Raw genomic sequence first — 15444 nt, 5'->3', positions numbered from 1 at the left:
GAACGGAGCCCTGAATTTATGTTTTTGTTCAGTATTCAAACCTGGCTCACCTTTGCAGTTCCATGCTGGTGCAAGAGCAGGGCTGGAGAATTTGTGGTCCACCACAGCTGAACTGCTATTCTTATAATTTCTAGCCATCCTGTATCAGACTTCTCCTCTAAATCACTGCTACTCAAAAGTGGTGGGCCATGGACCACTGCCAGTCCATGACCTAGTCTGTGGGAAGTTTGCAGGAAAAGAAGAAACAATTATAATCAATAGACAAAAATATGGTGTTGGACCCTCATGCAATGGGAGGAACTCTGCTGGCCCCCCACTTCAGATAGAACCACGGCTTTAAAGTATAGATTTCAAGAGTTGGAGAAGTTTCGGACCATAGCATGGATTTAATGCATTACAACAGGCTTTTTGAAACACAAGCAGTCAGGCTTGTTACTGGGACATTAATCTGCATAATGTGTGACTGTATGAAGCTTCCCTCTGTGTGTTAGACCATTGGTCTGCGGATATTCCTGCTTTCTGCTGTGACTAGTAACAGGTGTTCAGCACTTAAATCAGGTGTTTTTTCAAAGATGAGGGATTGAGTTTGAGACCTTATGCATCTGAAACATGTGCTCTGTTACTAAATTCAGTTGCAGTCCTATGCACAATTGCCTGGGAAGAAGTGCCACTGAAGTTCATGGGACTTGCTTCTGAGCAGACATTTATCAGATCACACTGCTAAACAACTCCTTCTCTAACATCATCTGCAGTATACAAACACAAACGGAGGAGATCTGTCACACATTTGTAAGGGTTTACACCTCAACATAAGAAATGTAAATGTGGCAAGCATTTGTTGGGAGATAGGCATCACAATTGCACGTGTCACAAAGCCAGGATTTGCTGCAGCTCCTTGTTGAATGCACACACAACGGCAGTTCCCAGGCGACATCTGGTAGTGTGGCCTTTACCCACAATGCAATTAGATACAATCTTGAAGTCAGCCACACATTGGAATGAGTGCTCTGGTCCAGAAGAGCTTGTTCACCTATCTTGTCCTGCCAATTAGTAAGGAGTCTGTAGATTGGGTGAACTAAGATCATACATCAAGGTTGAATAGTGTAAATCTTTGCTTCTGCAATTATATGTTGGTTGTGGTATGCATCACATGTCCTGAAAGGCAACTCAAATGCACATGTACCTCAGTGCACATCTGTGTGCCCAAGGACACCATATGCACATCTCGGCATCTGCACCACAGAATTTGGATGTTCTGCATCAGACATAGGTTCAACCATTTCCATCATGGCTCATCTGTAAGAAACCAGCAGGATTCTGGCCAAGGTGTGATAAAATACTGAGCAGAATGATTATGACATTCCCTTATAAAGATTCACAGACTCTCTGTTTAATTATTTGGTATTGATGTCAGACTTAACTGGGCAATAACTGCTGGGATCCTATCCCCCCCCCCCTTTTTTTTTCTTTTTTTTTTTTTGAAGATAGGGACAACATTAGCCCTCCTCCAGTCTGCTGGGACTACTCCTATTCTTTAGAAGGTATCAGATCATTGCCAGTGGTTCTGAGATTATTTCTGCCAGTTTTTAAAACACCCTTGGATGTAGTTCATCTGGCCCTGGTTAACTAAAGAAACTAGAGAAGATGATTAGATGCCAAAAAACAGAAGTGGGTAGTGAACATATTTATTTGAAAATCTGGACTTGCACTGAAACAAACAAAAGCTGATGACCAGTACATATAAAATAAATTAATGCTAAAATTAAAACAAAATCAGAAAAAAGAAGGAGAATATGTAACAAACACTGGTTTCAAATATGTTTTTTAGAAACACCAGATACCAAAGGACAATGTTTGCTGAATGCTTTGTAACACAATTCCAAATATTTCATACATATGGAAGGAAAGATACACAGAACATTTTCAGTAAGGTGGTTGCACGAAAAATGTACCTATTCAGTTCAGATGTAACAATCTGGGCCAAGCTTGCAAATAAACTCTGTCAGACTTCCTGATTCATTTACACTCCTTTTTGCACCCTGCAAAGGGTGCCATGGCCACTGGTACATGCCTTTTTCATGCTCCTTTGGCGCTGTGTTATGTAGATGTAGGACCAGAGGAGCTCTGTAATGCTGCACACCATATGGAGTGATGGCACGGCATCACACCGGGCTGAGGACAGAGTAGGGCCGTGCATCATGTGGACACCATGCCCTAACTCTGCTCCCAAGCCGGCCTTAATGGTCGGTCTGTCACACCCCCAAGTATATTATTATAAGACAGATATATGACATCATAAATATTGCAAATCCCATGGTTGTGGCACCATTGTAATGACAGCAAATGCCCCCCACTCACCCACCTTAAAAGCTAGGCAGCCAAACCAGTTGGAGGAATTTGGGGAGCAGGATGCTGAACAATGATACATCCAGCCTTCGCCTGCCAGCAAAGACTGGTGCAATAAGGATTTTTTTTTTTTTTTTTGCATGGCATCTCATTGACAGGAGGGGGCTGCATTCATAATTATTCACTCTGTGCTCCAGCACCTCTAAACTCCTAGGCCTAGAGAGGAGTTAGTGCAACTGCCTGGCTTCTAAGGTGGGTTTTGTGGGGGGTTGAATTAGGACACAAAGTTATGATAAATGAGCTTCATTTTTGTAGCCACACCTGCCAATGTGGGATCTATTCCAGGCCATCTGTCTGTCCTAAGCAAGTGGTCAGGAAACCTAGATGTGGCAGGGTTGAGCATCTCCAGGAATTAAAATTCAGCACCAGGTGTTTTCTTTGACATGTACCAAAGATAAAACAACTCTATTTAAATCCCAAGCATTGTCTGGAATCTTTACAGAACACATTAGGGTCTGATCTATCTGTATTGTATCATTAGTGGGCCTGTATAAAATAAGAGGCAAAGCAACAAAAGTGAAAGAGGGGGCTGGGTTTTTTTTAAAGGCAGTCTATCAGTAGCAAAATAAACAACACAGACCCCAGCGCTTTAGGTCTTATCTCATAAATCAGACATGACATAGTACCCACCGAGCTTGCTAAACAAGTCAACTGATTTGTAACTTTGCTATCTCTGCTACTCCAGCAACTCTGTCCTAATTGCAAGACTGAGTAGTAGGAAGAAACAAAATTATTCTTGTTGCTCTGTAAGAGAGCCCTCCTTAAATCTGCTGTCTCCATTTCCTAGGCTGTCAGAGAATAATGCAGACTGTATTCCAATCTATCTAGAGTGCACCAGATTAGGGAAGCTTGCTGTGGCTGGCAGCTTCAGAGAATGCTGACATGGAAGAGAGTTGGATGGATGGATGGATACACACACACACACACACACACACACACACACACACACACACACACTGTGTGACCCAGGAGTGATTTACATGTTAACACTCCTCCTTACGCAGGGTCCTTACGCAGGGGTGTGTGTGTGTGTGTGTACCCAACTCTCTTCCATTCCAGCATTCTCTGAGGCTGCCAGCCACAGATACTGGCAAAATGTCAGGAATAAAGTCTTCTAGAACATGGCCACTTAGCCAAAAAAACCCTAAAAAAACTATGGATGCCAGCCATGAAAGCCTTCGACTTCACATTAGAAAACATATTGCTGATACTGTATATATAAAGAGAAGAATAAACATAAGGACAGTCAGATCATGGATGAAGGGAGTTGGATGTAAAGGGATAAGGACACATAAAAGATGGGAATATCTTTCATGAACTGAGAAGTCTCTCTAAACTAGAAAGCTTTTATCTAATGCAATTTGCATCTTTTTATCACTGTCCTGCATCACAAGAGCTATAACTTGCTCTGCTTCTCAAAAATGATAGCTACTATTGAATCTCATGGATTCAGTGGATATGCCATGTTCAAATTCCTAACACCACATTTCTCCTCTGCACTGAATGAATTTTGCCAGCCATAAGAAAGCGTAGAGAATTTTTTGAGAAAGAACACAGAAGCCAGCCTAGACATATTCTGTTGCAAGTTAAATCAACATTATTCTGTTTGGAACAATGAAACTCTCTATGTAATACGTGAGCTCACCCTCTGAATTTTACATAGGTTGTGTAGAACTTGAAATATACAGGTAGAATATATGTGGCACAAAGGGAGACAATGGGATTTATTGTGATATCATTCAGAAAGGATATAAATGTTCTTAACAAGGCCTTGTGCTGAATCAGAGTTTACCTATGCCCAGAAACTGTATTTCTTGGGCTCAGCAATCCTTCTGAAGAGGCTAAGAAAAATCCAGGAGGAGGAACCACTACCAAAGTCCTGTCAAGCTTACAGTCCCCAAGGCAGAAGATACTGGGAAGGAGGGTTTGTTACCCATTCCTTCATATCACCTTCACTCCCTTCTTGTCAATTTGTCTTTTTAATTTCCCTTTATTCCTACACTGGTTCTAGCAAGAGGGGACCAGTTCTAGGGCTGTTGTAGTCTCAGTCTACCCACTCAGCCTGGCAATTTGGGAACCGTGGCTAAGAAATAACAATAAGAAATCTGGTAGATCCAAAACCTCTGATATACCCCACAGACACCCCTTTTGTCCTTAGTACCATAGTGGAGAGCTCCCTCTTCCCAGTCAAGGGAGGACCACAGCAAGGGACCTGCCTCTTTTAAGAACAGACCCTCCCTCTCTACCTGCACAAAGGAAGGCCCACAGTATCTCAGATTGCTCTCGAAGAGACCATACCATTACCTCAGAGGCTCCCTAACCATGCTGCCACCACATTCAAAAGCATTGTCACAAAATCACACCAGCGAAGTTTCTTGGGAGAAAGCCATGGCAATTAAACTGTTTAACTGTGCACATGTGTCCTTAGTCACAACACTGATAATGAAGTCTTCCCTTGAATTCCATTGTCCTATGCTTTCCACATCCATTTTTTTAGGGGGGGTATGATTGACATCTAGGTTAGGGGATAAAAAAGGCATAATGCTCAACCATTTAGTCCTAAAAAGAGTCTGCAGTACAACCACACAGAAGCGAACAATTCCCTTTCTGTCTGGGTCTCCTTAATCCTACATTAAAAACAAACCAATATGCCTGCATATCAAATGAAAACAGTGGTCTTCAGGAACTCAAGATGGCCAAGAAAGTTTGGCTTGTGTGACTTCCAGGAGCAGATAATATAACCATACATAAATGGGGATGGTTGAGACAATTAATACTGGGTGGTTGGAAGAAGGAAAATGTTGAACAGATAAAAAGTCACAAAGGAACTGTCTCCGGGGAGAGCACTCCGGGGAAAGTTTACTAACTTCCCCAGGAAATCCATCAAGCAACTTTTCTGTCCAAACTCTCCTTGGGACATTGTTCCATCTCTGTTCATTCCATCATTCTTTTCTGGGATTTCTATGCTGCCTTTTGAAAGAGCAAGTTACCTGAAGGAGATGTTTTGTTGGGGTATGTGAAGAAGTTGTTATTTGTGGATTGTGTCAATATGTGTTTCTTGCATAGTGTTATTTTTCAAAATTCTCTTTCTAGTTTTCATTTGAGCTCACTGGACTGGATCTAGACTTTAACATGATTAGTCTGGACTGCTTAATATCAATTGACTCAAGTTAGTTCATGACTAAGTCTGGCTCCAGTCCACTGCCAACAGGATCATAGTTAAGATTATAATATTTCAAGAAGAGTATTTCTTAATTTCAACGATAATATCCATCAGCTTCTAGAAATCTGAGGTCAAGGAAGACATTTCATATCTCAGAAAGACAGATAGTGCTCTGCATTAGAATCACAGAGTTAGTACCTTCACTGATAAATATATGGCTACTCAAATTATTTTTTAAAATTTTAAAAATCTGTAAAAATTCTACAGACAAACGAGTCACATGAGAACACAGGTCATGGGGCAGCTATTTAGATATACAACTCACTGCCCAAAATGTGTAAGGCAAAAAGGAAATATTTCAAGGGGGGAAAAACAGCAGATGGGAAAGGAGGGCTGAACTCTCTCATCTGCCTCCTCTTCAACCCAACAGGCAACTCTCATTCAGCCACTTTTCTTCCACTTGGGCTCCGAGGAATAAGCCCAACTAGGAGAAAACTAACCAGGGTGAGAGGATGTGTGTATTGGGGAGAGGATTAAATGGAAGAAGAGAATAACACCCTCCCTTTAATAACTGCTCTTCTGTTTCTGGTGATATCCTCCTCTTGCATTTTGCAGGTGTTTGGCAGTGACCCACATAAAAAGATAGAAGTCCATCAACCATTAAGTACAATTCTTCCCCCTTCACAGTGTTTGATGTCAGTAGCCCTTTAACAGCCTTCACTGTTGGCATCTTTAAAGAAGTCTATTTTCCAGTGAATCAAACAATCCTTGATAGCACCACTTCCCCCTCCCTGCTTCTCACTTGTGCTCCTCGTGCAAAAGAGAAGTCTGTCTCTATTTGCCATACACACTCACTTCTGAACTAATGTGCAGCATAGGAGGGCTTTTTTTTCCTTTTAAAAAGAAGTTCCCATCTTCTGTGGTTCAGAAGGATTCACCTACTCAGGACTGGTTCAGCATCAATGTCGTTGAGGAGGAAGAGTTCAGGATGAGAGATGAGTCCCAGATTATACTAGAGAAGGAGGAGAAAAGAAGTAGACAATTAGGAATGCTTTCTTAAAAACAGACTTTAAAAGGCTCTTAAAGTCAGGCATGCCCAGACCTGGAAGTATCCTCCAGAGAGGGGAAAATATTTGTTAAGGAAAGGCTAGCTCCTCTCTGAACTTTGAACTCTTGAGTTTCTCAGGAGGTTGGCTCAGCATTTAACCTCTTTCTCTTACAATTTTGATGCCAATGCTGTCCAGGTTGAAGCTAACAGAAAATACCTGGATATCAACCTTCCCATGCCCTCCAATTCTTTTGGATTACAAGTCTGACCATCCCCAGCCAGCATGATGATGGTAGACGTTTTCATCTAATACGTATTGACAGAACCTGGTTGAAGAAGACAAGTGTAGGTTAAAAAGTATGGCATCCCTTTTGTTCTTATTTTCAAAATGTCTATTTCTTTACACTCCTTTCCGTACATCAGAGATTCCCAAACTTTGGCTCTGCATATGTTTTGGACTTCAGCTCCCAGAATTCCTGACTGTTGGCCAAGGCAGCTGGGCCTCCTTGGGAGCTGAAGTCCAAAACACTTGGAGAACCAAAATTTGTGAACCATCATCTTAGATTATATAAACCATACATCTAAACTGGGAAAAATTCTAGACAGGTAGCCAGGTCAGTTTGCTTCAGCAAACAACAGCAGCAGCAGCAATAATGTTTATACCACCATGTTGCCCTAAACATATCCAGTTGTGTCTCATTTTGGAAGCTAAGCCAGGTTGGGGCTGGTTAGTACAGTACTTAGATGAGCAGGCACTAGGAAATAATAACATCAAGGATCTCCAGGTAGGGGCTTGGGAAGAAACGTACTTGAAATCCTGGAGATTGGCTGCCAGTCAGGGTTATCAAGACAGGGTTAGATGTACAGGTGGTCTGACTCAGTATAAGGTATCTTCGTAATGTCGCTATGTAAAGTCCTAAAAGATCTGTTGGATCACACCTTTTTCTGGGCCAGAGCTCACTTCATTATATCCATTATCACCTGAAGTTGGTAGATATACAGTCACCCCTTTGTACTTGTGGGGGATCCATTTCAGATCCCCCTCTGGTGAGTATGAAATCTCGTACATATTCAAGCCCCATAGGCTTGAATGGGGCGCATGCATGCATGGCACACACTGCAGGCGTGCGCCCCATTAAAGTTAATAGCAGTCACCCCTCCACGGATTTTCATGTCCACGGATTTCAAGTCTGCGGACTTGGAGGGGTGACTGTATATATGCATATATACACACATACTCTGATCACAGAGAAGAGAGGAGGAACTTGTTTCTATAAAGTGAAGCCAAAAAGTCAAGCAAAGCAAGAAATGGTGTGTGTGTGTGTGTGTGTGTGTGTGTGTGTGTGTGTGTGACCATAATGAGAAGATTATAAACAAGAGCATAATGTTAATTAAAGGTTCAATCAAATGAGCACACTGTGCAGTCACAGCTATCAAGTCCAGGGGCCATGTGGTGGTTAGGCAAACAAGAAGGAAAATTAAAATCTGCACTTAAAAGAGGGACAGATGTTTTATGTAGTGTGTTTGCCACTGCCAGTCGTTGCTGGGCTAAGAGTCTACACTGCTCAATTTGCAAATTAGTTACAACTTAGTACTGCATCTTTCTTCTTGGGGTATGACTTTGAGCTCTGCTCCATGACTCAGAATAACGCAATGCATCCCAACTGGTTTCTAAATCTGATATGCCAGCACTCATGATCTTGAGTGTGAGACTGAATTGCTAAACCGCATATTAACTAATAACCAAATATCATTGTTGGCAACTGATGCTGTATATAATGTGAAGACAATATGTAGATGAATGAGCCTTTGATAATATGGTTGTTGCTGTTTGGTCATGTGATTGTGTTACTTGAATAGATAAGTAGACTGTTGGCGCTGATTGTAGGCCTTTGCTCCTTGGTCCTTATCTCCTGTTTCTGTGACTCATTGTTACTGGTAAGCTGCTTATTTAGATTGCGAGCCTGCCCCTAAGCAAGGGTAGATCATCTTTGCAAGTCCTGTGAGGATTAATCATTTCATTTATTCTGGATTACATTCTGTGTATCCTGGAGGGGCTTTAGTTGAGAATTTAAGGTACCAATTGCCATTTTTTTGTTCTTTCTGACTTGGTCTGTAGCTGGCAACTCCTGACCATGCTAATCTGTTTCCTCACCTCCATAGATAAATGGCTGCTGTAAATTTTGCCAGAAGGGTTGAAATCTAATAAATGCTATTACATCATAAGCCCGGCCATACACAACTGGGTCTGTGGTGTGTTGTGGGTTGCAGCTGGCTGCTAGAATGTAGATTATATGTGATGCTGAATCACTTTCCAGTCATTTTTGTGCCCCTCACAAAGTTGTACTGGGATGATCTCTCTGCATGGTGTGCTTGAAGCATAGCTTAATAGTAGAGTGGAAATCACTGTAGGTCTCATGAGATTTCTCAGTGGGCCTCCTCTCCATGAAGCTCACAATGAGATAAATGTATCTCAGATTGGGAAGAGACATTTAATGGTAAGGGAGCTGAGAAAGTATTTTTGTAATTCAGCGGTACTCGTACAGTGGAATATTGTATTTCTTTGTGTCATGAATCTGATTATGCCAGTTCCATGAATGGTGACACCTAGTTGGGAGTCTCTTTCACACACACAAACTGGAGGCTGTATCCCTTAATTCCATCCTGGAACATCATTCAGACACTGTGATTTCAACACCAGGACAATTTATGTATTCTTCAATTTTTGTAGTATCTTGCCCGATCTTGAACACTTGACCACATGTTTCCATGTTTTCAATTTGCCTGATAGAAGAGTTAGTCTAATAAGTATTTTGCCCTTTCCCCCTTTATGAGCGTTATGTCAACTTCGCTTTTTTGTATGAAATGAGTGGTTTACATGGGCAACATACCAACTGATTTTTTATTGTTTTAAAAACATTATTTTGTGGAAGCAACTGCCTCATGCCAGAACTTAGAAATGAATCCTTTTTCGCCCCAATCCATTTAGCAAAGTTTGTCTGTGTGTCAAGGGGGGGCATTGCATATGTAAGAACTAGTACAACTACACACACTCCTTCTAATATTGGGGAGTGACCAGTTGGTGTGACTTGGCTCCTCCACCTCCAAAATGATTAAACCCATTCATAAAATACCTGCGAATGTAGAGTTTTATTGTGGGAATATTATGTGGGGTTTCCCCATCCATTTTATTGGAAGAAGACACATACATGTACCTTCTTTGGGCACCTGACTCTTTCTTTTGACTGAAGGTCCTTGACCATACTGGAGCATCCACAGGACTCAATGCATCAAGACAGGCAAATTTCATGGGATTTTAAGGTTTGGGGAACTATACGCAGGCCTCAAGATTAATACTTCAACCAACTGCTGAGCGCGGTGATGCTTCAGATAGAAAATAATATTTCCTACTTCCCCAGTCTAAGAACCACTTTACACCTTAAGAATTTCTTACTGTTTCATTTGCATGTCAGAGAGATACTAGTTTCTGTTTGTATATGGAGTGGCAAGATTCGACAGTCACCTATGGTAGTTCCTACTGTGGATACTAGCTATGTAAAATGTCTAATTTTATTAGTAGGATGAGTGATCATGAGATTTGGATATTTTTAAACAGAGGTTTGGTTGGCCATCTCTTGGGAGCGCTTTAGTTGTGTACTCCTGCATGGGAGGGGATTGGACTGGATGGACCTTGTGATTCCTTCCAAGTTCTGTGATGTTATAATGTCCTAATTTATGTGCAGGAAATTCAACCACACCCCACATACTCATAAGTGGGTCTGCAAAAACCAAGTAAAATGTGAGCAGTTTAAATGAATTTATTTCAGTTGGAAACAGTTGTGTTGCTGAAGCTACAGCAATAAGAATGGAGCCTTTGTCCATATTATTTCTGGAAAACATAGCAGTCCTCATGAAAGACACACATCACCCACTGACATCATCCTCTACATGTCTCATGACAAGTAACTTTTCCATTAGTGCTACTGTATCTTCTACAAAAAACATTTTTAAAAAGACCCAAGATTATCTGGCAGCTAGATACAAACATTGTTCTGAGTGTTGCATCTAAGCTGCTAGACTGATAAAATTTAAGAGGTCGTAGATTTGATTTTGAAGTCTGTTGTACTTTTAACTGTTATTTCCCATTAAATTCAAAACCATTTTTGAAAAACCAGAAATTTGAGAAGAGTTTAGGCTTTTCCAGTGGGACCTTTATATCTCCTGAGGTTGGTTCCAAGTCCCCTGTGGATATCAAAATCTGTGGGTGCTCAAGTCCAATTAAATAGAATGGCACAATAAAATAGTGACCCTTATATAAAATAGCAAAATCAAGGTTTGCTTTTGGGATTTATATATATATTTAAATATATAAAATCTGTAAATGGTTGAATCTTGATGCAGAATTCATGGTTATGGAAGGTCTTTAAATTATGGAGGGATGGATCTAAAAAGATAGACAAACTGTTTAAAACATTGGAATTTAACAAAATGAGCTTGGGAACTGAAAATTAAAATGTATTGTGTGTTTTATATATTGTAGAGTTTAAGCTGAAGGTTTCTTAGAGGAAAGAATTACTTACACCTTCTGGGTCCCTTGAAGATAGCAGGGAAAGCTTGTAATAAAAGAAGGGGAAGAGAAAATACCCATAATACATATTGTATCAGAATTCAAGTTATAACTTGATTTAACCTGTGTGTAAGAGGAGAATGAGTCGTTTCATTCTGCACATTGTGCTTATCTATAATATATTAGAAAGGATTTTACTAATTTGGAAGTAGTCATCTGAAGATTATTTAATTGATCTGTTGGTTATTTGATTTAACTGTGTTAGTAGAAAGAGACTACTAAAGATGTATACTCGTTTCAGTAAATCTACTGTCTGGATTGCGAAATAGGAAACCACAAGAAACAGAAAGAGAAATACAGCAATACATTTCAACTAGGAATAGATAATTAACAGAGGACTTAGACACAGTGTATTTTCTAATGTGCCTCCTCAAATATCTGTTCATCTTTATTAACCAAACTAGCTACTTTCCACTTATGCAAGATAAGCCATATCTACTCCCACCCATGAATTAACATCAGTAGATACCCTGGTTGATCTTCCCACCATTGCAAACACATTTCCCCCATCTGGTGTCTGCTATATTTCAAAAAAAGACGATTCACTTCAAAGCTTCTGTTGCTACCTGCATTGATTGGATGGAGAGTTAAAGCCAAGTGTCACAGGTTGGTGTTGGTTAGTAGGTTGCTGGGCCCTCAGCCATCATTCAGTGAAAAAACAAATATAAATGGACTCTGGTAAAACCAGAGGCCTAAAAGTGAAGACAGAGTGCTTATTGTCCCTATAAGGTGGCCTACAAGGAAATGTCACCTGAGATTCTGTTTGCCTCACAGAGATGCAGTGGAAAAGTTTCACAGGTGTTACCACACCAAGTCTCTTGTCTCATCTCCCTAGAAATTCATCTTTTTCATGCTGCCCACCCTGGCAAGTGTGTAGTAGTCAGCTGAGTGCAGGAAATGTCTGAGAAGCATCTGCCTATAGCCCTACATCCAGAAGCACAATGACAACATTGTCCTCTAGGACCTCCAGAGGACCCCTAGAAGATCCTAGAGGATGCCCTCACCATTGAGCTGCTGCCTATAGGGTAGAGGTGGGCAAAGTGGGCCTGCAGGCCACATACACCCAAGTTCAGCCTCTGAAGCTCCTAAAAATCCCCAGACTAAATTTATGCCCAAACGTTCCAAACCAATTTGGAGGCAAATCTTTGCCCCCAAACCACCCAAAATTACCCAAGCCATATTAGTACTGTATATACTCATGCATAAGTCTAGAGATTTTAGTCAAAAAATTGACCCCAAAAACTGAGTTGACTTATCCATGGGTCAACAAACATACTGCATTTTAACTCATATTAAAAAATGAACTATCCCCTGGGGAAAGGCAAGAGTGAAGCCTGTCCTGGAAGCACTGACCCAGCTCTACTTTATCATCCATTCAGGCTTTAGGGTGAGCAGAGCTATGCCTGCTGGAATCTTATAAATTCTTTGGCATTGTTTTCCTTGCTACATCCTTTAGATCCTTTGTTACATGCCCTTTGTTTTACCCTCGACTTATACATGAGTCATATCAAAATCCATATTTTTGGCCCCCAAATTTGCCCTCGACTTATAATAATAATAATTTGTTTTATTTATATACTGCTATTCCAAAGATCATAGCGGTGAACAGCAAGTAAGTTAATTAGCAAGTAAGCTAATTTGCCCCCAACAGTCTGGGTACTCATTTTAGCGACCTCGGAAGGATGCAAGCCTGAGTCGAGCTTGGGCCCTTTTGCTGGTCTTGAACTCGCAACCTTGTGGTTTCGAGTGAATGGCTGCAGTACAGGCATTTAACCACTGCGCCACCAGGGCTCCCTGAGGTCAACTTCCCCTGATTCTTCAAAGTCCCTCCCCCAAAAAATACAAAACAAATCTTTAAAAGAATCAGCTGAAAATAAGCCAAAATGACATCCAGGAGAGAAACTGCATCACTTCAGGCACAGGGTGGAAAAATAATCGTTGCCCCCTGCACAGTTGCTCTCTCTTGCTATAGGGACATAGCCAGCTGTTTCTCAGATGCTTCCCTACATGGCTGTGTTAGTGGTGAGCAGCATGAAAAAGATAAGCTTGGAGGGGGTTTTGATCATTGTGTGAGGAAGACAGAAGATCCTGACCTCTCAACAGAAACAGTGAGTTACAGAATGAACTAGTGAGTGCATCTGTATAACTCACTAACAGGATGTAAGTCCATGTTTGTTTCCTATAATCTGTTGGCCCACTGGTAGTGATGTAGAATTTCAAACAAGGAGCATGTATTCCCCTCTCCATCCCCAAATATAGCACGATACTGTGGCCTGACAAGGGCTCTAATCCTTCAGCAACATTAGAACTTGGCCTGGTAAAGTTCAAGGAGGAAAACATGACAGGTTGTACAGCTTAGTGCAATTCACTACTTTTAAGAAGAGATGAGTGCTGCCAGCTCCCTTTTCAAAAGGGTTTTATTCAAAATGGGCAAAGGCAGATCTACCAGCATATATTCAGCAAGGTATTTAAATAGAATCTTTCTTTAAATCCAGATGTTACACTTTGCAGAAGAATCTGGCTGGTCCTTATTGCGAAATAAATTTAAAACTTTAATCTGTTATAGCAGGGGTTGGGAAAGTTTTGGTCCTCCAGATGTTGTCAGATTGTAAGTCTCAGCAGTCCTAGCAAGCACACTCAATGGTGAAGAATGCTGGAAACTGCAGTCAAACAACAATCATGATTTGATGTCCATCTCTGTGTTAAAAAGAATTGCTATGCTAGGCTCTTCAAGATTAATTCTATCCACCACTCATGGCCATAACCATTCTTGTTAATGGCCAGTTAACAGGACTATTTCTTCTGTGTATTTTTTGTCTCAAAGGAACAAACTTAATTTTTGCTTTTGTGTGGTTGACTGGTTGCAGCCTTGGGTGAATGGACTGCACAGATTCATCTGCATGTATAGAACTGCATGTGAGAAAATAGGAACATCCATATCCCTTTCAGCAGCAAGGCGTCCTCTGCCAATGGGCCTGCAGAATTTTTCCACACTCATGTGAATGGACAAGAGGAACTGCTTGTTTTCTAGACTGGGTTACATGTGTGCGCTGATCCTGCAAACAACACTTTTGTGTATTTGTGATTAAAAGTATATACCACTATATCTATCAGATAATCTTTGTGATGTTTATTTTATTTTATGAAACAAAGAGACCCAAGTTGAAAAATGTTCCATTTTTAATTGAAATTTTTGCTTATACAGACTAGGTTATGTTAGATAAAAATAAGACATTTTTTTCACAGATTATACAAGCCAAAATGTAGCGCAGATGTTTTAGTACATGATTGCTACATAGCTCTGATTTTCAAAATCTTGTACCGTATTCAAACAGTGTCAGACAGAAATTGACATCCAGGAGGCAGTTTATCTATTTTCATTCTGAGAACTTACAGAGTTAAAGTGCATAGAAGAAAAAATTAGAGTTGCTGAAGGATGCTGGCCATTTTTAATAATGTGACTCTCCAGCAAGCCTCAGTGTAAACTGTATGGCTATCCAAAACCGAAGACATAAAACCATGCACTCCGCAAAACATTTAAAGTCATGCTGCTAAGTTTATATAGAAATTATAGGATATATCCTTAGAGTCTGCAAAACAGGATTTAAAAATGATGTCTATTTGAGGTGCTACATTAGTTTTGGTCTTTACAAAAGAAAAGCACTCAAGTGGAGATGTGAGATGGACAGGAAAGTAGTTATTAAAATTTAGGAACTTCATTTCAGCAAGCTTTGGCCAGCTCACAATGGGAAGTGAAAGCTCATCCATCAAGAATGACTAAAGTCCTCTGCAAACCCCTCTGATGCAAATGGAGGTGCATCAGCACTGCTGACAGGAATTCACACATCCCCAAACTATGGTCAACTCAAAACACTTTACAACAGGAAAGAGATCCAAACCCTGGTACCAAGTGGGAAGTTACAGTTTAGTGTTCACGAAGGAGAGAGAAAAGCTCCAGTTAATGCTTAATCTAGCTGTGTGAGGCAGAACACTAGACTTTTCTTGTTTCACACCATAGGTGAAAGAATACATTTTATCACATTTATATGACTACGTACAGTTGTGAGGGTACAGTTCCATTTAAGCCCCAATGAAAACCTGAAGCACACACAGTTTTTCCTCTCTAAAATAATTATTTTAGCAATCATATTTTTTTCACAGTACAAAACACAAGATGCAAAAACTCAGAGTAAGCCTCAA

At 40.6% G+C, this 15444-nt stretch overlaps 1 protein-coding gene across 3 annotated transcripts in view; it reads right to left on the bottom strand.

Moving 5' to 3' along the window:
• Positions 1–1669: 1669 nt before the first annotated feature.
• The window catches only part of SLC11A2 (solute carrier family 11 member 2), a 73256-nt gene continuing 59481 nt past the window's right edge, over positions 1670–15444 (bottom strand). For 2 of the 3 annotated variants that reach the window (XM_089480781.1, XM_089480765.1), the window contains exons 17-18: positions 11198–11230; positions 1670–6581 (exon numbers count right to left, since the gene is read on the bottom strand). In XM_089480781.1, coding sequence (XP_089336907.1) covers positions 6504–6581; positions 11198–11230 — 111 coding nt within the window. In that variant the 3' untranslated portion in view covers positions 1670–6503. The remainder of the gene's footprint in view (positions 6582–11197; positions 11231–15444) is intronic. The other variant, XM_089480773.1, reaches the window with a different exon arrangement.

Source organism: Sceloporus occidentalis, unplaced genomic scaffold (genome assembly GCF_023333645.1).
Source record: "Sceloporus occidentalis isolate IW3139 unplaced genomic scaffold, rSceOcc1.0.p SCAF_1, whole genome shotgun sequence".
Taxonomy (NCBI): Eukaryota; Metazoa; Chordata; class Lepidosauria; order Squamata; family Phrynosomatidae; genus Sceloporus; species Sceloporus occidentalis.
This window is presented reverse-complemented; position numbering and strand designations above follow the sequence as displayed.